The sequence below is a fragment of the Kwoniella newhampshirensis genome, chromosome 5 (genome assembly GCF_039105145.1).
Source record: "Kwoniella newhampshirensis strain CBS 13917 chromosome 5, whole genome shotgun sequence".
Lineage (NCBI taxonomy): Eukaryota > Fungi > Basidiomycota > Tremellomycetes > Tremellales > Cryptococcaceae > Kwoniella > Kwoniella newhampshirensis.
In genome coordinates, this window is record NC_089959.1 from 1136494 (window position 1) to 1160862 (window position 24369).

At 51.3% G+C, this 24369-nt stretch overlaps 11 protein-coding genes across 11 annotated transcripts; 5 read left to right on the forward strand and 6 right to left on the reverse strand.

Moving 5' to 3' along the window:
* Positions 1-72: 72 nt before the first annotated feature.
* On the reverse strand, positions 73-1670 carry IAR55_002982 (uncharacterized protein; the record flags this gene model as incomplete). Its single annotated transcript, XM_066946093.1, has 5 exons — positions 73-458; positions 650-1024; positions 1159-1261; positions 1369-1446; positions 1533-1670. 5 exons carry the CDS (start codon positions 1668-1670, stop codon positions 73-75), a joined length of 1080 nt encoding a protein of 359 aa, XP_066803594.1.
* Positions 1671-2008: 338 nt separating this feature from the next.
* Positions 2009-3447, forward strand: IAR55_002983 (uncharacterized protein; the record flags this gene model as incomplete). The annotated part of the gene is made up of 5 exons (XM_066946094.1): positions 2009-2200; positions 2402-2521; positions 2608-2620; positions 2756-2894; positions 3039-3447. 5 exons carry the CDS (start codon positions 2009-2011, stop codon positions 3445-3447), a joined length of 873 nt encoding a protein of 290 aa, XP_066803595.1.
* A 396-nt stretch (positions 3448-3843) lies between these two features.
* Positions 3844-6295, reverse strand: IAR55_002984 (uncharacterized protein; the record flags this gene model as incomplete). The annotated part of the gene is made up of 6 exons (XM_066946095.1): positions 3844-3897; positions 3958-4176; positions 4247-4512; positions 4640-4890; positions 5011-5938; positions 6037-6295. The coding sequence occupies 6 exons, from the start codon at positions 6293-6295 to the stop codon at positions 3844-3846; spliced, it is 1977 nt and encodes a 658-aa protein (XP_066803596.1).
* A 1036-nt stretch (positions 6296-7331) lies between these two features.
* On the reverse strand, positions 7332-8618 carry IAR55_002985 (ATP-dependent Clp endopeptidase, proteolytic subunit ClpP; the record flags this gene model as incomplete). The annotated part of the gene is made up of 4 exons (XM_066946096.1): positions 7332-7612; positions 7764-8028; positions 8298-8366; positions 8427-8618. 4 exons carry the CDS (start codon positions 8616-8618, stop codon positions 7332-7334), a joined length of 807 nt encoding a protein of 268 aa, XP_066803597.1.
* Positions 8619-8924: 306 nt separating this feature from the next.
* Positions 8925-9903, forward strand: IAR55_002986 (uncharacterized protein; the record flags this gene model as incomplete). The annotated part of the gene is made up of 5 exons (XM_066946097.1): positions 8925-8979; positions 9111-9229; positions 9381-9500; positions 9592-9817; positions 9881-9903. The coding sequence occupies 5 exons, from the start codon at positions 8925-8927 to the stop codon at positions 9901-9903; spliced, it is 543 nt and encodes a 180-aa protein (XP_066803598.1).
* Positions 9904-10174: 271 nt separating this feature from the next.
* On the reverse strand, positions 10175-11726 carry IAR55_002987 (uncharacterized protein; the record flags this gene model as incomplete). The annotated part of the gene is made up of 4 exons (XM_066946098.1): positions 10175-10453; positions 10558-10910; positions 10979-11427; positions 11536-11726. 4 exons carry the CDS (start codon positions 11724-11726, stop codon positions 10175-10177), a joined length of 1272 nt encoding a protein of 423 aa, XP_066803599.1.
* A 319-nt stretch (positions 11727-12045) lies between these two features.
* IAR55_002988 (uncharacterized protein) lies at positions 12046-12530 on the forward strand (the record flags this gene model as incomplete). Its single annotated transcript, XM_066946099.1, has 3 exons — positions 12046-12149; positions 12264-12368; positions 12515-12530. The coding sequence occupies 3 exons, from the start codon at positions 12046-12048 to the stop codon at positions 12528-12530; spliced, it is 225 nt and encodes a 74-aa protein (XP_066803600.1).
* Positions 12531-13030: 500 nt separating this feature from the next.
* IAR55_002989 (uncharacterized protein) lies at positions 13031-14658 on the forward strand (the record flags this gene model as incomplete). The annotated part of the gene is made up of 8 exons (XM_066946100.1): positions 13031-13166; positions 13362-13540; positions 13773-13791; positions 13885-13956; positions 14111-14174; positions 14243-14276; positions 14380-14413; positions 14516-14658. The coding sequence occupies 8 exons, from the start codon at positions 13031-13033 to the stop codon at positions 14656-14658; spliced, it is 681 nt and encodes a 226-aa protein (XP_066803601.1).
* Positions 14659-14911: 253 nt separating this feature from the next.
* On the reverse strand, positions 14912-17696 carry IAR55_002990 (uncharacterized protein; the record flags this gene model as incomplete). The annotated part of the gene is made up of 3 exons (XM_066946101.1): positions 14912-16358; positions 16415-17509; positions 17623-17696. 3 exons carry the CDS (start codon positions 17694-17696, stop codon positions 14912-14914), a joined length of 2616 nt encoding a protein of 871 aa, XP_066803602.1.
* A 3627-nt stretch (positions 17697-21323) lies between these two features.
* On the forward strand, positions 21324-21920 carry IAR55_002991 (uncharacterized protein; the record flags this gene model as incomplete). Its single annotated transcript, XM_066946102.1, has 3 exons — positions 21324-21365; positions 21577-21683; positions 21809-21920. The coding sequence occupies 3 exons, from the start codon at positions 21324-21326 to the stop codon at positions 21918-21920; spliced, it is 261 nt and encodes an 86-aa protein (XP_066803603.1).
* A 456-nt stretch (positions 21921-22376) lies between these two features.
* On the reverse strand, positions 22377-24277 carry IAR55_002992 (uncharacterized protein; the record flags this gene model as incomplete). The annotated part of the gene is made up of 3 exons (XM_066946103.1): positions 22377-22464; positions 22517-23823; positions 23888-24277. 3 exons carry the CDS (start codon positions 24275-24277, stop codon positions 22377-22379), a joined length of 1785 nt encoding a protein of 594 aa, XP_066803604.1.
* Between the last annotated feature and the right edge of the window lie 92 nt (positions 24278-24369).

A 24369-nucleotide genomic window follows, 5' to 3' on the forward strand; every position in this document is an offset into this window, starting at 1 on the left:
ACATAGCGTAACAATACGTAAACTACATCTCGGACATGTATCGATTCTATCAATGGCTGGGGCCTTCATCCATCAAGGGGGTGCTGTATCCTCACCCTCCTGTACATCTTGCCATGGAGGATCCTCATCTTCTTCTAGCCGCATCTCAACGTCGACATCTCCCGCGCCGCGGGCGTGAGTGACAACAGGCGCTGTCGGTGCGTCAGACCTTTCGATTACTTCTGCTCCGACATTATTGACGTCTCCGCTTTCCTCTCGCACATGAGCCGAAGCATGTCTCGACGGACTGTCCCTGTGATTCCTCGGACTCCTAATCTTCCCACCTCTACTCCCTGATCCGGTACTCGGCCAATCACTGATGACTCGTTCCAACTCCTTCTTGCTCAGTGTGAGCGGGACGAGACTGTCTCCCGGGGCAGCGATGCCGAGCGATTCAATGACTTTGGGTCCTAGTTCGACTGAAAATTGAGAACAGCGTTAGCACTGTTCTTTATTTAATAAAGTCTTCTCGCCATATGGAAGTATGAAGTGGATAGAACAGTAGACTATTATTTTCGTCCCAACAGCCTCGGAAAAAGTCCTTTTCTGACTTTGCCCCAAAAGACAAACAGAGGCACATAGCAGAACGATCTGACAGGGAATCACTCACCACTTTGATGAGGTCTCATCTCGCTAAAATCAAACGTTTCCAGTTCGCTCGGATCATTCAAGATCTTCCTACTTCTCCCCGAACCTCTCGGTCGACCTTTCGCTTTCGTCGCACTCGGACCACCGATCCTCGGAAGACCAAAAGGATCCGAAGGACCTGCCTGATTCGGATTTGACGATGTAGCAGGAGACGACTGGGATAGGGAAATGTCGTCCGTGAGGGAACGTGCCGTTTGTCCATCAGGTCCAGATGAGGGGATAGGGTGTTCTGTCTTGACTTTTTGGGATCGGGGTTGGAGCGTTATACCTCTGAAGGTGAGTCGATGCGATGTGGTGAATAATGGTGGATGGGAAGCGGCATGAGGGTTTTCGTGGTCTGGAGAAAAGGTGGGTTGTCAACTTGACATGTTCATCCTCACAGATGGAGCACGAATCGAGATTGAGTCGGCTGGTGAAGGGTACAGTTTTACAATATCGATCGCGCCCCTTGGAATGAAAAGTAATACCCACTTCGTTCGAGACCGAGTATCACTTCGTCGCCTATCAGAGGTGTTGATTGGCCTTGAAATATCTGGTTTCCCAATTTGAAAAACGGTAATGGTGTGTCGAGGCCCTGCGTCCAAGACAACGATCAGTGTGAGTTGCAGTTCAAAACGAGTCGCCGATGGGTCGTATACTGTACTACCATCTCTACTCATTCGTCAAAGCATGATGACTCACTATCAGCTGGTACTGCGTTTCTGTTTGAAGTGCTTTCGCATCTATCGTCTCTCCCAAGTCTAGCGTCACGTATATCTCCTACCCACACAACCCACGGAAGCAGACGATCAGCTCCCATCTCCTCTCGTAGTATCCCAACCACAATGAGAACAATCATCACCCACCTCTTCTTCCTCCTCATCCTCGTAGTCATCTTCGTCCTCACCCAGATCATCGAACGAGTTGACGTGTTTCCATCCTGGGCCAAAGAGCGATTGACCCTGTTCCAACACTCGGCGAGCGTCTTCGGCAGACTGGAGCATTGCCTCGTAGTGACCTGAGCGATTGTCTGTGCGCCGCTGTCCCTGTCGGAGTGTGAAGTGTAGTCGAAATGAGAGGGACAGAGTGTGGAGGGAGATGAACAACGGGTGCCAGTAGCATGGTTGATCAACTTGTCAACAATGATCTCCGACGGAAGTAAATTCAACCCTCTGTCAAAATAATCGATCAACCCACTTGTAAATTCCAAAATATCAGAAACTATCCTCCATTCTTTACCATCATAATCTCTCTCCGATTGATCTATCATCACTGACAGCGTTTCCGGACTCCCGTACGCTGCGTCACTCCCAGTAGCCCCATCTGTCATCTACCACACGAGATGCCCGCCGATCGTAAACCCTTGAACAAATACAAGAAACCGAGACCCGGTCCTTCGACAGCCACCACGCCGGGCAAAGAACGGCCGTCCGAACACACGGTCTTGCCTGTTGAGCAGAGGAGTGAGAATGCTTTACCTGGATTGAGCAAGATAAAATCTGCGATTCGTCAAACAAAGAGATTACTCGCCAAGGTGAGTCTGCCATGGCGATGCCCTCTCTTCTTTCCCGACTTCCTGCCGTCGTCTACTGTCTTTCAGCGAATAGTGTGGGCTACCGCCGGACGATAGCGACCAGGTGCGGGACGCTTCCCGGCATTCTTTTTCGGTCAAGCAGGTGATCCTGGAGAAGGGCGAAATTGAAACGGACGGACTGACACGCTGGTCCTCGTATAGGAAACCCTCGAACCTGGATTGAGGATCGCGACGCAGCGACGATTAACGAGTCTGGAAGCGGATCTCGCTGCCGCCGAGAAGAGAGAGGTGGAAAAAAAGAATGGTGCGAAGTACCATAAGGTGGGCGATAACCTCATCTTCCGACATCCAGAGGCTAACCACTCTGGACCGCACATGTGTATGCTGACCGCTATCTTTCTTTGCAGGTGAAATTCTTCGGTAAGTCCCAATGCCGTTCGCGATACTCTCCTCGCGGTCTGCCTCCACTGTCACTCATCCATGAGCTTCTTGATCTACAACAACCTCCCGAGTAGATCATACTGCTGACTCCGAATCTCGTCGTCTTCTTTGCAGAACGCCAAAAGCTGATCCGTCTGATCAAACGATCGAATCGTAAGGTGAATGAAGATGGGAAGAGCGAGAAGAAGAAAGCTCGATATGGACAAGAGTTGGAAGACGCTAGAGTCATGTTGAACTACGTGTTACATTATCCGTGAGTTGTCTTGTCCTGTGAACAATCAGACTCTGTGTTCGTGTGCATGGAAGGCGGGATAACTCATCCGGATGACCATCCGCCACGTCTGTCACTCTTCCCGCTTGAAGTCTTACATCACTGACATCTCAAATACGATCCCAGTAATACACAGAAATACATCTCCCTCTTCCCTTCCTCCTCCTCCACTTCCTCTTCCACCAAAAATATCGCTGGCGACGACGACGACGAAGAAGAAGAAGGAGGAGGGAAATTGAACTTACCGCCTATACTCCACCCCGTCCTCCCCGCGTCCGACATATCCAAGCTCGATCAGAGCGCCCAACGTCGATTCGAGCTTCTACGAGAGACGAAGAAATTGATGGACGATGGCAGATTGAGTAAAGAGCCGGAGATGGAGGTTAGTTCGACGACGACTAGGGCCTTGGGAGTTGGGTTGGAGATCGGATTAGGAAGATCGACAACGGAGGGGAAGACGAAGGGTAAGGTCTTGAACAATCAGAAGGAGGAGGAGGAGGAGGAGAAGGATGATTTCTTCGAAGCGGATGACTGATGGCTCCTCGCCCCTGGACTCTGGGCTGGGATATCTGCTGGAGGAGAAGATTGGAAAATGAGCAAGTCCCTTTTGGTGAAGGAGCATGTCTGTGCATGTACTGTACGTATCATATGCCAGAATTGGTCCAACACTAACCATCTTATCTTGATCAATACTGGCTGACATCTATACTGACATTGTTTCGAGATGAGAAGTATAAAAGCGTGTATAGAGAAATGTAAGCGAAAAAAGAAACAGGTAGAATTGAGTGAAGCACAGCTACATCAAGGAAGGGTGGGCAGACTGCCAACAGAATGAACTGATAGAAAGAAAAAGGATGAAGATAAGCTTGAACTGCAGAAAATCTCGCTTCATCAGCGTCTCGAGTCGATACTGGATCAAAGCAGCAACATATTATGCTCCAGTGGTGATGGTACCGGAATGATAATTGAAGTTGTAAATCCCGTTCTTGCAATCACGCTCAAGTCAGCTTATCGCCCCGTCTATCACGACTGTAAGACCACTCACCCAGCAATCGGCTGAGACCTCAATGGAAGAATCACCGTTAACACTTCCCCCGCCCGAGGTGGTGAATTCGAATGACTGTTTTCCAACGCCCATGGGGATTTCGATCATCTGGACTCCCGCTGCCACCTGTTGAGTAAATGGTGCATTGGAACCCGAAATCACTTTGACGGTGCCTCCCGCTTTGGTCATGGTCGCGACGAACACCGTATCAGAGAGAAACTGTGGTGAGATTCGTGACATCAGCTTTGGGCAACTCAGACTCCCTATATGTCGTGTTCAGAACACTCACATCGTGACCTGTGGGAGGAGCATTGCAGATATCGGTCGCATCACAAGACGCACTCCTCAAGTGAGGTCGATGCCAGTACGTCAGAGTGTCCTGTTCGACGATAGGCTCCTTTTGCCCGGCTTTGAAGGCCTTGATGTAAGGGACGGCAAAGTCAAGCATGGCGGTGTGGTCGAGTCCCTTTGACCATTTGGATGATCCGTCATCGGTATGAGGGGTGTCGACGGGTCCGATGTAGTGCGATTCTCCGTAGTCATTCCAGGTGACGACTAGAATTTGTGGAGATCTCAATCAGCGAATGTGCTCTCGGATGAGTTAGGGAGGGGAATGAATGGTCCGGCACAAGAGCGCGAAGTTTGAAACTAACAGAGAGAAGTCGCATAACGATTCACTCACTTTCCAAGAAGTCCAACTGATCACCCATTGACAAAATCTCATCCCATCGGTCTTTCCACAGGGTCTCACTCTTGAAGACCCAGTTCTTGGAATACGACACCTCGGGACCGAAATGCGTCGAGAACCAAGAAGAGACAGGAGCCATGTATGTTTTGCCGGCTGGTTGAGTGACACCGAGGTATGTCTGATCTCTGGAATCAGTCATGCTAGCGTTCACGGGTTGATTATCGAGCTGTCCCGGCCAAGCAGCCCTGTAGCACGTAAGAAGAACCATCAGCACGTCGTCCGACTGAAGATGAGATTGAGAAGGGAAAGGATAACAGGGTCCGCCATGGAAGAACGGTCATTGTCGAGTTCTAAGAAGCACTCACCAAGAGAACAAACCGCTCAACCCAGCATTGTTGGCGTTATCGGCTGTAGGCTGGAAATAAGGAACCGCATACAACTCTTGACCGACCTGCGAAGCAGCAGCGGACCAATCGAATCCATCCCCGATGAAACTCGAGACGAACGGTTTACCATCCACCTTGAGTTGGTTCGGCTTGTCGACATATCTCTTCAACATGGTGGCGACCTCTGCGGTCTGTGAGATCTTGTACCAGTTGAAGTCGAATGAGATGAACAGATCGAATCCGCCACTGATCTGCTCTGCAGCAGAATAGGCAAGATCAAGTTGTTTCTGGGAATAATCGTCGACTCCGATGTTCAAGGCGAATCCATCAATTCCCTTGGACTTGGCCAAATTCATATCCTTGGCCCAGTCAGAGGCTTGATACGTTGAGACGATCCCGACCATGAAGTGAGCGAAAACGAGCTTGGTCTTGGACGAAGTTGAAGGATTGATCGTCTCGGTGATTTGAGGGGTGGAAGCTGGGATGGTAGGGGTAAGCGTGCTAGCACCGCCTTGGTCAGATCCGATTGAAGTTGGGGCAGCAAGACTCGCGCTGGTGGTGATAAGGCCCGCGTCATGTACGGGGGAACTAGTGCTGGTGAGGGAGATAGGTCCGTTCTGAATCGAATCAGAAGTGGCGCTGACGAAAGTATCGATGGGGCCCGATGACGATGCCAGATCGGAGCTGGACGCCGAATCGGCAGTAGAGGAAGTGGACACGAAAGTGTCAATGGGGTTTGGATCGGAGGAAGACGCCACGAAGGTGTTGGAGGTTGGACCATTCGAGGTCAATGTGGAAGGCGATGCGGCTGAGACTTGTATGGCTCCATCTTGAGCAGTCTGAGTAGGACAGAATGCCTGGGTGACGGTCTGAGTAACGTAGACCGTCTCGGTACTGGTTGTGATTGCTATAGACCGAGCCGCAAGAAAAAGATACCCAACAACCTTTCAACTTCAGCATACATGTTGCATTAGTTTGTCAGGAGTGACAAACAGACAGACTCACCAGCAGCTCCACCATCGACGTACAAAGCTTGACCTACTTTGTCCGACCTATCTGCCAATTCTCTAGCTACTCCAGACTGCAACGCATTGACTGCACCGATCACAGATGCCACAGATGAGCTATCGACATCTCGAGCATATTGACCGTGTCTCACATGACGTGATCGACGAGGATGGGCATCGATGCCTGTCGCTGCTCCCAAAGTCGCCGGTAGGACGAAGAGTAAACCTCCCAGTGTCAAGGTGGTGGAGAGATGCATGGTGGCGATGTTGGTAATGGGGAGAGGAAAGGCTGTTGCACCGTGCGGGTGTGGTATGAAAGGCGGTGTTGGTGAAAGGTCCTACCGTAGGTGGGAGGGGTGTGCAAAGAGTGACTGGTATAATTCTCGATCAACGAGAGAGAGAGAGAGAGTCGGTCGAGTTAAGGTCGATTTCAACGATAAAAAGAGATTTTCAATGATGTTGTCAACTGAGGACGTCAAGATTCCCTCCCACCTTACGAAAACGATCAAACGACTAGCGTGATCCACGGAGATGAAGCAGTGAAAGGAGGCGATCACGGGTTGATCACCAGAGGGTTGATGGGAGGCAAGGGGCGAGAGGAATGGGAGGGGCGAAGGAAAGAAAAGCGAACAATTGAATGAAATGAAAGAGAGAGAAATGAAAGAATGATGACCGTGAGGAATGATGGATCGTTGCGAGTCTGTCGGTCCCTCGCTAGGGATGCATGCAGCCAAGATGGAGCATGAAGGGGAAAGGAGGGGAGGAATGTGTGTGTCTACCTTTTCAAATGTGTTCGACTGGACCAAACTCAGGCTGAAACACGGTTTGACCTCACTTCGGTTTCAGGGTGAGACTGTATACCGGACATACCTTTGTTGTCGGTCTGGTTGGAGACATGCATACAATGTCAATACGAGTCAGTAGCCGAGGAATATATGCATACCTTTGCACGAGTGTATGGACTAGCAATGTGTGGTCCACCAAAGGCATCCTGACAGTGACCTTGCGGCGCCCTGGGCAGAACAAAAGGGATGGAGAGAGAAAATTAGCGCCACAATGCACGTACCTCTGTTTCAAAGGCTGACTTTCGGGTAGGGGCAGCATCCTTCAGCTTGATCAGGTCTCTTCCTTGGGGTCGGAATACAAGAACAATCAATGAATTCTTGCATTGGGTTATCAATGTCATTGTACACCGAGACAAACCACCTCTATCACTGCCTCGATCATTTTCTCCCTCAGTCTGAACCCGCGTTGCAATTCCTAATGTCACCCCGTGGATCCTCCTCACTCCATTCATCTCTCCTCCTTGCCCTTAGCCTCTTCCGATCCCGCCACCTCCCTACTCCTGGTCGTCACGATCTTATCCACGATCCCAAATTCGACAGCCTCCTCCGCTGTCATGAAGTAATCTCTCTCCAAAGCCTTCTCGAACCTATCTCTCGCATGGTCCTTTTCTTCATTCGGTCGAGTACAGTGATCTGCATAGATGTCTGTGAGGGCTGAACGGATTCGAAGGATTTCTTTGGCGTGAAGAGCTATGTCGGAGGCTTGACCTTGCGCTCCGCCGGATGGTTCTGTGCAAGGTGACGAGGAAAGTGCGACTGGTCAGCTTCTCTTTGGTCACACGAGTGGAAAAGACCCCTTCCATTCCCGGCAGTTCATGACGATTTTTGACCACTTGAAAAAGAGAACGACCATGAGTACGACGGAGATGGGTCCACTCACGATGTATCATGACACTGCTATTCTTCAATGCATACCGATGACCTTTCTCTCCCCCTGCCAATAAGAGACTTCCCATACTTGCCGCTTGTCCCATACAGAACGTGTGAACAGGAGGAGAGATATATTGCATCGTGTCGTATATCGCAAGACCGGAAGTGACTACTCCGCCCGGCGAATTGATATAGAGATTGATGGGTCGCTTGGGATCTTCGGCTTCTAGGAATAATAGTTGCGCAGTGAGGAGTGTCGAGTCGGCCGAGTTGACCTAAGCAGGAATGGTCGTCAGCATTTGAGATTAATGATGTAACGATGGGCACCAGACATCTAGAGGACTCGAGGCTTCGTAGTTCGCAGAAGGTCCTCCAGAGGAAGTATGTCCGCAGTAAAGATTGGAGTGACAGAAGGTTGAACAAGTAGAGGCCGTTGCACTGTAACCCAAGCGAGACACGAAAGTGCAGCCGCTAGAAATGTAGTGCAGCGAAGACGGCACAGAATACAAGGAGTAGAAAGGAATGCAGCAGATGTCACACTTACCGGTCCAAGGAAGATCACTCGTTCTCTCAACAATCTCGAGTAGATATCATAGCTTCTCTCCCCTCTAGCCTAAGCTTCCATCAGCTGACTAAACACCTCAATCTTATGAGGTAATTGGGATTAGCTCACAGTCTGCTCCACGACTATCGGTACCAGTGCATCTCTGATCACTGGATTTGACCCAGACTCGGAGCCGAATGCTGTTGCAGAAATAGAGGTATTGGACCCATGAGGTAAGAAACCGTAAGCCCGTCTGGTGAGTCTTGATGGACCTGCGAGAGGTGCCGTGGTCGTCCGTAAAATTGATGAGATGCGGGACATGGTAGTTGGGATGGTATCAATGGACCTCGATTCAGAGGAGAAGCAAGTCAAGACTGTATACTGTATGTCGCTTGATGGTTGTTGCAACACAAGCGAGCGACGGTGAACAGGGATTCGTGCACGTCACGTGAGCCTCCCACCACGTGGAATCGCATGTTGCCCCGGATCGTCACGAGCGTTTGTCTATGTGTTTTCCTCCTCGCAAATACGGTTGTGCTTCTTTCACTTTCGCTCTTTCCTCACAATCGCGCTCTACAACGATCTAGACCGACAAGCGATAGTACATTCCGGTAAAGGATCATCATCATGTCCATCAACACAGTTCGATTGGGTCCAGGCAATGTCCTGCCTTCAAAAGACGGTGAGTCTCATCTCTCCTTCGACCATTTGCCGCTCGCGCGTTTGCATCTCAGCATATCATCGACGAGATCTCTCGCAGTTCGCTGAAAGCACGGAGAGCGTATGAGCTTGAGGTACTGATATCTATATCAGGCGAAGATGTACTTACTCCGGGGTATACTGCCGATTTGGAACTCCGTATACCTGCTACAATCCGGGGACCAAAACGAACGGAGAATGCCAAAGGTAGGATCTGGGTGACTGATCATCGTGTGAGTGACAGCTTTGATTCCAGTTCCAAAACAGATGTCCGGCCCACTAGATGTCAGCTCGTCTCTCAACTTCCAAGGGCGCTGCGTATCGCTCGCTCAATCATATTAGCGATCGTGCGATCCAAGCTGATTGGGATGACGTCCGCCACAGGTCATATTTATCGCGGACACGCTGGACACGCCGGGAACTTCCTCGAGCGCGGCAAATGCACCTTCTGAACCACCAAGCTACGATGCGCCTCCAGTCCTCTCATCACTTGAGATCCCTTATGTGAGTCATCCTCTTCGCCTCTTACTATTGACTGCCCTTCTTCTTCCAATATCAGCAGGATATACAGAAGCTGATACCGTATAAAAAATAGGCCTCACTGAAAATAGCGACTTACAATCTCCCTACTTTCTCAGCCAACAATGTCCTCATCACGTTCGTACCTGTTCCAGGGGACACATCTCTCCCAGATCCGGGGAGAGGTCAGACGATTGAGGCAAAGGTGGTCGTGGGAGAAGGTGCAGGTCATGGGGTATGGAAGAGGATTGAAGGGGAGAGAATGAGAGCTGAAGAAAGGAGGAAAGAGGAGGATGTGCTGCGTGAGTCGCCAAGACGGTGTCAATGTCAAAGGTGGGGTTGAAGCTGACCTCAACTGAAATCAGCTGCTTATGAGCCAAGGATCTGAACCGCGGTGAAGCACGTTCCACCGCGTTTCGCTGAGGTCTCTGACCACTGCACTGGACTGTAGATAACGAGTGATTCATTGTATACAACATGACATGCTATGACGTACGACCCATGCTTGCTGCGACATGTTATGACAGTACAAATATCTAATTGGAGCTGTGCGCACTTCCAACAATGGTTTCAACACGGGGAGATATCCAGATGGTTTAACCCTTCAACCAATACTTCCCTGCTTCCCACTTTTTCTGTTTTCCAGATGACACCTCCGCCTAAGCAGTTCTACGAGGGTACCACCACACCCCTTCTTTCTCTTTGACGACCCTCACGAACTTGGCCACCAACTTATCTCGTTCCTTATTATCACTTTCCCTTGTCAGCCCTTTGAGGAACGGAGCCATTTCGTCCGGTCGCCATCGTGGTCTCGTCAGGAATAGATCTGCGAAGCGGATTGCGGGTTGTAGTGAGAGCGAAGATGATGGGAAATGAGTGAGGACAGGTGAAGCGGAATTGAATGCTGAGGGTGGGGCAGGATTCAAAAGGTATTCGCCCTAGGACAAAAGCATATCAATCAGTTTCCTCACCGTCTCAACGATCAAGTGGCAATGAAGGCCGTCGTAAAGTAAGAAGTTAAAAGAATAGATATCCCACTCACCTCGAGCAAAGTCAAGTCCACCACTTCAGCCCATGACTCCCCGACTTCGCCCTTCCACTCTTCCAAGAAATCATCCCTTTTCTTATCCCCTTTCAACGCGACCAACAGTCCCCTCCCCACTTCTCTCACAATCCCTTTGACATCCGCTTCCCACTGTTCTCCCTCGACGACCCCAAACAGATTGAGGACTTCTCTTGTGAGGGGAGGAGGAAGATCGTGATCTTCTTCGAGGGATTCGATGATGGGTGCTGTTGGACACGTCGTGGCTGATGTTGTGGAATGGATGGTCAGGAGAGAAAGAAGAATAGTGAGGAGTTCTTTCAGTAGTGCGGGAGGAAGAAGTAGCATTCGACCTGACGTACGCGAATGAGGCTCAGTCGTGTGTATCTGCATATCAAATCCTCCAGGTGGTCGGACTCACCATCGACTTCCACCACGCATCTCTCCCTCAAACCTCGCTCCAGCTCACCCTCACTAGCCTGAACCACACTACCCAACATGGCTCTTGTCCATCTTTTCCCTTCTTTCCCTTTCCTCTTCCCATCCCCCCGTTTCCTCTTTCCTAGGGCTACTGCATTCGAGCCTAGACCTTGCCAAGCGCTATCTCTGAGGACTGTCCGTATTCGTTCCAGGTTCGGCGCGACAGGTACACATTCCAGGATCTGATGACATACATCTCTGACTTCGAGGGTCGATGATGACGCCGAGCCGGAGGTGGTAGTGACAGCTGACGATGATGAAGATGCGAAAGACGAGAACGGTGTTCGACAGACTAAGAGGGAATTGGATATGCCGACAGTACGAAGGAGGAAGGTCGTTTGCGGTGTACACAGTGTCGCATCGTCCGACGGTCTACCTTTGATCGTTAGGCTAAAAACAGAGATCGTTAGTGTGGCCCTCGAATCCACAACGAGGGAAGCTTCTCGCAGTGTCGAGATTCAGATTCAGTTTGTCGATTGTGGCAACTAGTGGACATACGGGAATATATCATGGTCCCCTTTCAACCCTTCGACCTGCTTCAGTATCTCAGGAGGAAGTTCGAGGAGTTGATAAGTTTCTTCCACCTCGTCTTCGCCGTCGTCCTCGCGCAAGTCCCGAGAGTCGGTGCTGGTGGAAGGAGGGAACCGGAGGGTGACATTGCGAGCGGGGAGAGTGGTGGCTATTGGCATTGTGTGGGTACAGTATTTGTTCTGCACTGATCCATGCCGATGTGTTCAGTCGTCTTCGTCCGACGCGAAGCCAAAGAAAGCAAATGATGATGTTCTCGAGACGCGTCCCAAACAGCAGAATGTGCCACATTGATGATAACCCCGATAAATGATTCCGCAGGGAGCCTTTCCGACGCTGCATGCACGAGCAAAGCATGCATGTTGTCCTATCGATCCGCTCCTTTTCCAATCACCACCACCACCACCACCACCACTCCACCACCTGATCCACATCGCATCTACTCCTCACTACACTCATCGCACCACCGCTCATCTCATCATGTCCGCCCTCCTTCGATCTGCCCCTCTCCGAGCCGCCCGCTCTTTCACCCCTGCCATCAGACAACAGGCTCGAGGTGTCCACTTTGAGAACGTCGTCGACCAGTGAGCATCCGTCGTTTGGTTGCTATCCCCCAGTTCGGACTATTCCGAGCATCCATCTCTTCGAGGCATCATTGCGTTGCATGTGAACATACTGATTGTGCTCCTCGTGCCCAGCACCATCCCTACTTCCGTCACCAACAAGTACTGGTTCGGAACCAAGATCACCATCTTCGCTGTGACTGGATTCGGTATGCCCTTCTACGCCGCTTACTGGCACCTGTGAGTGTGGTCCTCCTTCTCTGTCTGTCGCTCAACGCGGTGCATGGTCAAGACATCCGAAGATGGGCTGGGTGGATACATGGGGAAAGAGTGATAGATGGACTGAGTGTTGATGGGTTGCTGATGTTCATCCTTGCAAATTACAGGAACAAGTCTACATGAACGATTTGAGATGGGTCGGACTCGTTGATAGATTGTGAGTTGTGGAGGTAGGACGGATGATGGAGACAGCTGCATTGCCATCGATACATGCATGTGTGCTCGGGTGAGAGACTGCCGGGGGATCCGAGGTTCAGGAAATCGAATCCGTCTGTGTGACTCAAGGAGATACCTGTCGCAGTCGTCTGGCTGTGTCTCTTCGTGGTGGACGATTGCACAGTACACAAGGTCATGATTGTTGGTGCTCAGTGCATCCATTCTTCAGTCACCCATTATTGAGCTTTCTGGATCTGTGGCCCAGCAGTCGATACAACATCAAAGCTTTGCACGAGGCAAACCTTCAGTTCCTGCACTTCATGGGAATCAATCCTCCTGTGATATCCGCCTCCACCAACGTAAGGATTTCCGAACCACACATGCGTTTTGAAGGTTCGAGTAACTCGTTGAAATATTTCATTCAAGTTTACCTTGTTTCGTTGCAATCACATCGTTACATCGCGATCATGGCCTCTTTCTCCAGGACACTCGCAACCGTCTCTCGAGCTGTCCGGGCCGCGCCCGTTAATGCGATCCGGGTCGGTAGAAAGGAAAGATTGTTTCCTCGTGCTGTTGTTGCTGGACCGTCGACGTTGAGACGTAGTGAGTCGGGTGTTGTTCCTTGCCCAAGACGTCAAATCCACGTCAACCTACATGGTCACGTCTTCCCGCGGACTCAGTCCTCGGACATCCGACAAAAGTATAATGAAAATACTTACCTTACCCCACGTTCTTCCTCCTCCTCCATCGTCGTCCCGATCGTCTGCTCGACCCCTCTACCCACCTTTCCCTTCTCAGCCTACGCAACACCTTCCTCCTCACCGTCCAGCACGATCGACCCAACCCTCACCCGGGCGCTCGACCTTCTCGAAGCGGGCACGCGAGCTCTCGAAGATGGGGATCTCGCAAGTGCAGCCAAGCTATATCGACAGAGCGTGGAGGCGAAGGAGACGAGTGAAGGATGGCATAATCTGGCGGTGAGTTGATTGGGTCGGCTTATCATTTCTTTCCGTCCCTTGTGTTGGGACGGGGATCCCTGTCCGGCCGACTGGCTAGCTTTGGCGCAGTCGAGATGATAGACTAGACTTGTGATATGGGCGTTGCGTTGTCTTACGACTAAGGAATCTGGAAAGGCTTCGGTGGATTTGCAAGCGGACGAAATGCATCTGGATGCTGATGATGGTATCTCACCTTCTTCATTTCTATCAGAACTGCGAATACCACCTGCGTACGTCTCATCTCTCTCTCTTACATACACACCACCCTGGCTTTCATTCACCTTATCATATCTGACGACGACTCTTCTTTTCTCTTTTCGCAGAAAACAAAGTCGCAGCCGTAGAAGCTTGGGGTAAATCCATCGAATTATCACCATCCGCAGATGCACATACCAGTGGGTGATGACCTGACCTTTCCCCCATCGCCCAACCATGCACTCGTGCCTCCACGCCTTGATGGATCTGAGGGAGAGTGGAAATGGACCAATGGACGTCTGCTCGAGAGGGTTGATATTGATGATGTCTACTCTTTACGCTTTCTGCGCTCAGACCTCGCTTCGGCCTACGTATTGGACAACCCGCCCAAGCCTGCACTGGCGATCAAGCATCTGACGTGAGTCATGGTCAATTCGATGAATGACAGGACGAACGACCCAGCTGACAATTTGTACATATGCTCAGCGCCGCACTGCAACTCGCACCTGAAGATGCAGAGGTGAGCGGAATCTCGCTGCTCCCCTTTCATACTTTCTGCGGGGAATGTATCCGTCTGAGCAAACCAGAAGTCGAAAGCTAATATCGATTGACTGGGTTTACAGATCGCTTTCAACCTCGCTGCAGTACTCGAGTCAAGTGAGCTTATCTCATCGTCTTCATCCTTCTTTTCAATCCATCACGACGGCCTCTATAACCCTGACTGACACTCTCTACCTTGCTCTACTCTCCCAACTTCAGCTGGCAACTTGGAAACAGCTCTGACATTATACAAGAAAGCCCAGTCGGGAGGTATCGACCGAGCCGCTCAGAACGTCCGGAACGTCAGCGCCAAGATCATAGGGCATCGAGCGAAGAGCGAACAAGGTGATAAATCAGCGTGATGCATATCCCCGATAGTCATATAGATGAGAGTATAGAACCCATCGAGTTTGAAATGGAAGTACGCAAATGCATGTAGTGGCAACAGTGTTGTATATTCGATATGCTCAACTCTGATCCAAAATCAATATTCAAGGGGAAGACTGTTTCGCGTATCCCAATCTGCCCCTTCTTACAAGATAGTGTCCCGACTACTGTCGCCCGCCAAATGTCGTCCATGGTAGATATCATACCCACAGCGCTTGTCCCACGAGACTACACACGTTTAGTCCAACCTTCTGCCCAACTACCCCTCCTATCCGACCAGTGAGCACCACTTGGCGCTCCCGGGAAGGCCTCTCTCTCCTCCAACGTCCTCGGGATCATGGCGTTTCGCAATCTGGCAAACGTTCCCATCCCCAAACTACCTCTCCTATATCCCGCCCCTTCTCCACCTGCCATACTCGGACCTCCCTCTCCCCATTCGCTGACACCTGATCCTGATCCAGTCGAGAGAGCGACGTTCTCGGCGTGAGTAGCGAAACCTTCTCCTGCCCCTGAGAAAGGTACAGATAGTCGTCCACCGCCTCCGCCTGGCATCAGAGGTAGAGCTGAATCGACAGATTCAAATCTGCTCCTACCCTTGAAGTTGAAGGCTTCGAATTCCGACACGTGAGATCGTCGGGAAGCGACGTGCTCGATAGTGTACGCCGCGATTGAAGGGGCACTAGCGGTGGACACAACCGAAGCGCGACCAAACGATCGACCGTTCGCGGACGAGGCAGCAGGAGGTGGATTTACTGCGGTTGTCGAAATGAAAGTACTGGTAATCGACAATCGAGCGGCCGGAGTGTTACTAGCTGCAGCCTGTCCAGAAATCGAAGCAGCAGCCAATGAATCAACAAAATCCACTTCGGCCCAATGTCCCACTGTTGGGATACCACTACCCCTTCTCCCGACAGAGCCGGCCACCGATCCTCGTGGTTCGCTGCCCTCGGAAGGGTGTTGGGAACCCTCACTGCCGCTATCCCTTCCGGTCGCCCCAGAAGCGTTTGCACGCACCACGATGTTCAAGCCGAGACCAGTATATCTTGCTGGCGAGCTTCGGTATCGAGTGAGGGGCGGCCTCGTAGGGGCCATGAGCGGTGTACCGCCGGGACTTGTTTCGTCCACATGCTCCATTTGAGCTTGAAAGGTCGACCTCGGTGAAGGATTCAGCGAACGAGACTGCTGGGATTGATGCGGAGGTTGGTAATGTACATGCGGCTGTGGCTGCGGTTGTTGTGGTTGTTGTGACGGGAGAGGTTGGGATGGCTGTCTTGGCGTGAGGTGTCCCAGAGATTGCTTGACAAGAGAGACAGGTGCGCTTGGACGTCTGGCATCACGAGATTTTACTGATTTGCCGCTTGGGGACGACCCAGAATCCGTGGGTGGAGCGTCAGACATTCGTCGACCTTCATTCCAGGATGGGGCGTAATGATAGTCTGACGATGTCGCCGCAGGAGTGTAAGCAGGAGCTGGATAGTATGTTGTCGTAGGCGTAGCAGCTTCTTGGCTCGATGATGTGGCTACTGAGACAGTGGCGGCACGCGGTGCAAAGGGGTCTTGAAACGCGGTGAATGGATGTCGGACGCTGCTTGGAGGTTCAAACGGCGTGGTAAGGGGCGTAGTCGATATGGAAGCAGAAGCTACGGATGACAATCCCGGTGTATAGCCCTCAAAGCTGACCACAGTCGATCGTTAGCGACAAACGGAGCACGGACCAAAGACAGTACTCACGAGTCATCAGCAATTTCATTCGCAGTGGCATCTCTAGAAACCCATGCCCAGTCACCACCTCTCTGTATGCCGAGCTCCCCATCCTTCTCCCTGAGTGCAGAGAGTTCTCGCAGGGTTAAAACAGGTAGGGAGTTTGACCTGGTCATGGCGACTGTGGAAGGCATCAATCTGGGTTTCGCTCGGTCGATAGCCGTGATATCTTCCGATTGCGCAGGTTCCTGTGGATGTGGTCGTACACCAATCGCCTCACGAGACATGAACGTTTCATTCCGGGCCGAAGACTGTTTCGATGGATCTCTAGACGACGAGCCCTCAGAGGATCCCCTCGATTCGATGGTCGTCATAGGAGCTGAAGCGAGGGGAGAATGACCAATCAAGCTAGAGTGACCTCCGAGAGAGTGCCTTGCGCGTGGGGGAAGTCGAGCAACTGAAGCAGGGAGTTCACGACCCATACCCATGGAGGTAGGTGAGGGTGCCATACTGGTGGCTCCGCTGCTAATGCCAACCGAATGACCGCTTTCCCGTCGTGGCCACCCAGAAGACTGGTCTGTTCCGCTCCCTAATCTAGCTGGAGCAGTCGCCAGTGGAGAGGCACTCGATCCCATGCTTGAAGATCCTCTTGACATGCCCATGCCTCCCGCCCCAGTCAGTGCGCCTGCAGGGAGTGGACCACCGAACGGTGTAAGAAGCAACATCTGATGGGCGGATAATCGACGACTTGGGGGTTGGATCTCGTGTAGTAAGGGTGAAGGTCGACGAGGTCTACCGGAAAGAGACATACGGTGCTGAGCTGCGACTGACGATCCAGCTCCGCCAGTGGGATTGGTCGGGGATGTGGACGACATGTTGCCGCTAGAGACTTTCCTTTTCGGCGAAACAACAGGGGCTTCTGATGGAAACTGATAATTGCCAAAAGGTCCGGACAACTCGTCAATCCGGCGCAGAGGCGATGACGGTCTTCGACGGGTGTGTGGTAACGAAGAAGAGGATTCGAGAGCGGATTCGATAGGGAATGAACGATGCGATTGCAAAGTGTACTCTGCCAAAGAAGCGTAGACAGGTTGATGTTGATGGGAGTTGAGACTATTGGACCTCCTGCTCGGAATTTTTGCTCGGTCAGCTGCAAGGTAAGGAACGGCTAGTGAATAGGGAAGGAAGGCAGAAAGGCAGGGAAGACAAGAGGATCAGGGTGGGCAGATAGTACCTACGATTTGACCTCCTCTCTGTTGGACTCCGATCCCATCAGCTGATCTACGCCCACATTCTCACTTCGTAACATCATCCTCGTGAAGGGTAAGGATGTGCTGTGTAACGGAAGGTGGGCGTTGTGAGGTTCGACTGCGGTAGTGATATATACGATTCGTCGAGCGGTTATGGCAGGATTAAAGAGGGAGAGGGGGGAAAGCCGCCACCAACTCTGAGTTTCGAGTCGCTCGGTGCTCCGGGAGGACGGCACAAACGAGGATTCGGGTCACCGATGGCGAGAGTGACTATCAGGCGTAGGACCGTCTGAATGTGTGGGTGGGTGCGGTCTACAAACACCTAGGATGTCTCGTATTCGACAGTGGCGAACACAATTATTTTTTTGTTCTCTGGATGCAAGGTTTTGATCTGAATCAATTGGCTCGAATCTAAGTGGAGAATGGTCTCGCTCCACCGTTATGTTTTAAAGGGACAAAGGTGTGGTAACAGTAGTGGTGAAGAGAGTGAGCGATGGGTTGACTGTGGTATTGATTATGATGTGGGGTTTACTTTTCGATTCCAACAAAAGGTACGGCCGCAGCAGTCGTACCTCATTCGCGTACTGAGGTGATGAAGAGTGAGTCTAGCTATCTAACTGGGAGGAGTGGAGTGAAGCTATGTCTCGGTTGAGTTGGACTATGTGCTCATCTCTCGCGGGAACAGAGAAGTAGGGGGGGGGGGGGAGACAGATGGAGCAGAGCGTGGGAGGAGGTCAGGGGAGCACAGCGGTGTATGCAGGTCGTTGGGAGAGTGAAAAGATACTTATTCACGAAAGACAACAGCGATAGTGAGAGAGAGCATCGGAAGCAGAATCGGCTAGTGAGGGAGGGGTCAACTGACTTTGTGGTTATTCTCTGGGTCAGAGGTAGAGGCGTTAGGGCGGGGCAAATGACTGGGATGATACTTGGTAATGGGAAAAGGGACGAGGGAATCGGTCGAAAGTGGTGATTGCAGCGATTACCGCCCATAAGGTTAGGCACACACCCGATCCAAACCTTCTGTGGACCTGATCCGATTTTCCCTTTCCTTTCTGTTTTTGCGTTTCCTTTTCCTTTTCGGTTTTTCCCTTTTTCAGCTCTCTTGTGCCCCGAATGAGAGAAGGACGAGTCCAGCCGAACGGTGGAGCCCACCTAGCACGGGCCGTCCAAGGGACCACCAAGGGGAACTGACCGTAAGGGATACGCTTCACTGGTGAGAAAAGGAAAAAAGGAAACACTAGGCGTCTATCTTTCGACTTGCGATTCTCGGTCAATGCGGTTTGTAAAGCTGCATAAGCTTGTCCCACTTGGTGAAGAATCAGAGTTTGACCATGTCCTTTCGCTTGGATCAGGCTCAGCAGCCATGTAAGTTTACATCTATATCCTCGGAACATCTCCGGAAGACGTCGGGTCGGTGCGCGCCGGCGCCGCCTGAGTCTGAACTCATCCAACGATCCCGACAGCAGTAAAGAGGTCGACACTCCTTTAGCCTCGACGACTGACTTCGATTTTGACTTTTCCTCTTTGCAAGCACGTATGACTGAGAATCCAGAACAAGGATGCATCATGTCATTTAGTCGTGTTGCATCGTCAGACGTCGGACTGTCTACGCCCAGTCTTCCAGTCGCCACTTGCCTCATCCAAATTCCAGCACGCCGGGAAGGCGTCCGTTTTTAGGTTGGTCCTATGTGCCGAGCCTTCGCCGTGTGGTTTAAAACGTTCTTGGACCAAAAAAAGATTCTGGATTTCCTTCGTTTCACGTAATGAACGTTGTTTTTCCCTGCCTCTTCTACTCCCTCCCGGGGAGGTATGCGGACACTTGAGTTATCGTTTGTGAAGTGAAAGGTTTCAAATTCTGTCCGACTGCGGAGGACATCGAGATACCTCGGCAAGGTAGTGAGCGGATCACAACGGCTGCTCGTGCTCCGTTTTCAATCTTTCTCTTCTCTCTATCTTAAGAACGAGGTGTTCAACATCCAAATTCCAATCCAGATCCCTATCCCAATTAGGATCAAAGACCGACACGGACTCTTTGGCACACAAGGACGTACTGCGTATGTATATGTCCGCGCACCTACCGCAATGCATTTGGGAGAGAAGATGATGATGAAAATGATGTAAGACGGATTAACTAGTAAGAGGATGACCCTTTCATTTCCAAGTTTAAATCTCGTAATGACAAGGGTTCCGATCGAGCTCGTAACCTGAGATGGTGACAAACCTGGATTCCGCGAGCATTGCTTCACCATCCAAAAAGAGATCTGGTCTGTTGTGATCTGTGTTCTGCTCTCATACCAGATCTAACGTGCATTGGTGGACGTGCTTTGCTGTGCTGAATCTTCGGACCAGACGGGTCTGGAAAGGAAAACGAACAAAATCTCTCCAGCGCCAAGTGAGCTAACATCGGCGTCTGCTCTGCTTCCGCCATCCAAGATACAACCATTTTGCGATCCGAGAATGAAGGGATTGACGGTAGACACTTCGTACTTCAAATGGATAGATAACGGCAAAGAAACGTTAATCGTCTCGACAGATACCGTGCAATGAACATCAACAAGGACGTGTGACTACATGGAGTCACACTCACTCGGATCGCAGATCATCTGGGCACTACTGACTCTCTCTCCTTCTCGATTCAACGAGATCAGAGTCGGACTTTGATCGGGAAACATGACGCTGGAACGCGCATCGGAGCAGCACTGCCGATTCCAGTTCCAGTTCCGATTCCCATTATCCTGTTTCTCTGATCGGCGGAATAGCAATAAGCGACCATATAGCTCGGAAGCAGCGCGAGTCGGTATCGCTCTTGGACAACATATTGATTGATTTTGTTTTGGATCGAGCGATGAATCTGACATCGTATGACGAATCACCGGGGAAATCATCGATTATCGAGAATTCCTCCGTACGACTTCCATCGCGTTGAGGGTTGAATAGACCGATACAGTTTGGTTGCTGCGACTTTGAAGACGGACCTGAATGTGGTCACAATACAATCGGATTCGTCATGCGGTCCACCACCGTGAAAACAATCGAGGCGTCAAGCAGCTCATACTTCTGCGGACATACGGCACTCAAATTCATCTGACGTCCTGTCTTGAACGGCCACACTGCCTGCGAGATTGAAATTGCAATTGACGAGGTGTCGTGAGGACCGGTCGCGCACGTACATCAGTTGTGGCATGCGGGACGATTGATGACCCGATGCTTGACATGCTATCAAACAAGTCCCAGCTTTCTTCGGCGGAGTGACTCGATCATCTTCCGACCATGACTCGACAGAGTATCACCTGTGTCTGACCTAATCCACATGTAGAGGACAGCAGGGACGGGATACACCCTACATGGTACACCGCGATCAAACGCCTCGAGCCCACTACCGGAGTCGTTTCACCACAGATAGGCAGAGCAGGGACAGAGAAGAACTTATACAGCATCCCATTTAGACAGAACGGTCAATGAGGTTACGCTCACGTGACCTGTGCCTATGATGACCTTTGCTCGTATTCTCATTGGTTGAATTGTTGCCACCAGTCATGACGCGTGGATTACCCTCTGATCGATCATCTGTTTTCGTCTACAAACATATAAGATCTCCCTTCGATCTTTCATTTTCTCATTCGACTTCGCTCCGTCTTCATCCACTACAATAACATCAAACAACAACTCACATCGTCCTACCGTACACAATGTCTTGCACTGGTAACCCCTCAAGCTGTTCTTTCTGCGGTGTGAGTTACATTTCCCGTTCAACGACGATCCCCACCTCTCTTCCTCCTTGTTCTCGCATTGCCCCCCTGTGCGCTGCCTACCTGATCCCGTTTCTGACCAGTTCCTCACTCATGCTTGCTTACCCACCGTTCGCTTACTTTTCACCTTTGTGTCGGGTCTCGTTGCTCTGAACTACAGACTGACCCTCATCCCGATTTCTATCCCCCTCAGAACTCCTCGGTCGACTGTGCCAAAGTCGAGGTGAACGGGTGCACTACCAATCCCAAGGAATGTACCGTCTGTGAAGGAAAGGGATGTGTCGCCATGGAATGTACTGGGTGAGTTTCAGTCGTCGTCTCTCTTCTCCTTTCTTACCTTCGACAACGCCATTTACATCCCAGATCCACTCTTCGACTCATTCAATGGGTCGCTCAATTCCCATGCTGACATGCTCTGCTCGCAGCAACACCTCCACCTGTAACGCTTGCAAGGGCGGCAACTTCACCACATGTCGAAAGGCCCAACTCTCCGCGTCGGAGGGTGTCGAGCCCGCTCGACCAGCTCCCGTCGCCTAAGCGCTCCCCGTCCTGTTTACCTTCGTCCTCTGGTAGTCGAACTCTTTAAATATCGGTTAGCCACTTTGGGTAGATACAAGGTTCTTCATTGTCCACCTAGGTATTATCATTCGCAATTCATTCTTCATTCCTTCGAACATGGTTGTATGTATATTAATGGATCTGCATGTTTGTTCGTTAACACGCTCGGGACAATGCTGAGTACAGAATCGGTGCAGCCTGTTGAAAACACAGAGTCCACTCATGATCTCATAAGATATACATACAACTTGATATGCTTTTTGATGTCCCGTCGCGGATGTACATCAGAGGGACGGGACGAGACGCCTGGAAAAAAGTAAAAAAGTGAACCAACACAATCTCGACGGTGTCAAACGGATAAAGGTACAGTAGTGTTTACAAGCACATAAATGGTACAATATATTGAACGTCTTGGAAGGTTCGTCGAGTTATTGCTCATCCTTGAGCGACGACAGGGGTGTTTGATGGCGACTCGGTTCGTCGTCCTAACATACCGAGATTGAGACCAGCTTGTCGTCGGATACTATATGACAGCCGTTAGATCGAGTCCCCGTACAAGGAAAAAGGATACTTACCGAGCTTGGAGAGCCTGGAAATTCTTGTCACCTAATTCTCCGGCCTCACCAGGAGGTCCAAGAGGTTGACGAACCACAAACAATTTCGAGGACTGACTCTGCAAGGGAGGCTGACTGACTGATCTCGCAGTCTGTTCAGGATTTCGCAGTTCCCCCACTTTCGACGGGTTTGTGGACGACCTTGGCGCAGCAGCAATCGCCGATGGGCGTCCGAACCCCAGTCCTGGGACATAACGCCCCGTTCTCTCCTGTTGTTGTATCTGAGGTTCCTTTTCGATCGGACCACCGGTGGCTGGCGGGCTTGAGTTGCCTTGAGTCATGTGGTATTGACTATTTGAGATATCAGAGGATGGGACCGCAAACCTTGAACGGTTGTCGATCGCTGGGATGGCTGGCGAAAGGGCAGAAGCTGCAGTCACCCGCTTCGAAAAGGCTGCGGAGAGCAGACCAAAGGAGTCTCCAGCTGCGGCCATCTCCTGTCGAGCTTGCGCAAATCGGCCACCTCGAGGAGATCTGACGGATGATGGGGTATTTTCCACGGTGGTGGTTTTCGTAGGCGAAGACGATTGTGACGACCGCCAGGAAGGCGAAGTAAGACTGACACTGTCAGTCGGGGAGGTTGAAGCCGTGCTTTGAGCCGAGTACACCCCGCCTTCAGATCGCGCATTTTCGTCGACGAGAGAACTCTTCATTGGTTCCGAAGCAGCTTCAAAACGGGCTCTCAGCTGCGCATCATCCAAAGTCATGCCCCGAGCCTGTGCTACACGGTCTGTTCTCGCTTGGAGGTTGGCTTGCATTTGTGCAGCGAGTACGTTGCGTTGATCGTGGTGGGTTTGGGTTTCAGGCGGAGGATAGCAGGCAGAAGGCTGAAGAGTCGCGAGCTGCTGTTGAAGATGGAGTCGATGCAAATACTGCTGCTGTTGTTGCATTTGCAATTGGGCTTGTTGCTGTTGAGCAAGCCGTTTCGCTTCGTGACCTGATTGCCGTTGGGCGGCGAGATAAGCTCGTTGGGCCTGTTGCTGAACGAATAGCTGTGATTGGTATTGTCGGTCCGTCGCAGCCTGCTGCGCTTGTTGGAGTTCGAGAATAGCCATTGTGTCTCGGAGCTGTTGTTGTCCACTCTGTTGGGCTATGAGCTGTACGAGCGCTTGTTGCTGTTGAGCTTGCTGAATTTGGGCGAGCTGCTGAAGCTGGAGCTGACGTTGCGCTTGTGCTTGAGCATTTACTCGAGCTTGAGCTTGAGCCTGACTTTGAGCTTGAGAAGGTGTTCGTGAACGCTCTTCGCGGGAGGAATTAGAGTCGGTCATCTGAGATTTATACCAAATCAGCCACTTCGTGCTGGCTTTCCACGAAGCCAGATGACAGACTTACCGCGGCAAATCCACCTTGGTTGTAGGGCACGCCGTTAGGGTCCAGTCCCAATGCAGCCATCTTCGCCGCAATGAAAGCCGAATCATCCCCATCTTCCTCCTCACTGAAAGTAGGTCCAAGGGTATGGTCTGCTCCGGCATATCTCACTTGTCGGTCGGGTCCCGGCCCATGCTCGTGCGACGATTTGTAAAGAGGAGGAGGGGGAGGGGGTGCCAACGGCGTGATCAAACGGCTGTTTGTGATGCCATTGCTGGGAGCGGAAGAGGTGGTTGTGAAGGGTGAGGCTGTACTGAAGGGCGAAGAGAAGGCGGATGTAGGGGTGGAGTCGACAGGCGAAGAGGAGCCAAGGGGGAAGTTGCGGGAGAAATAGGGAGCAGTGATGGAAGTCATCGTCTGTAGCAGTCTACGATGATGACGGATTGATCTAAATAGTCGTAAGAGGTGGTGTGCGATCTCGACTCTGGCGGCTGGACGTAGGACAA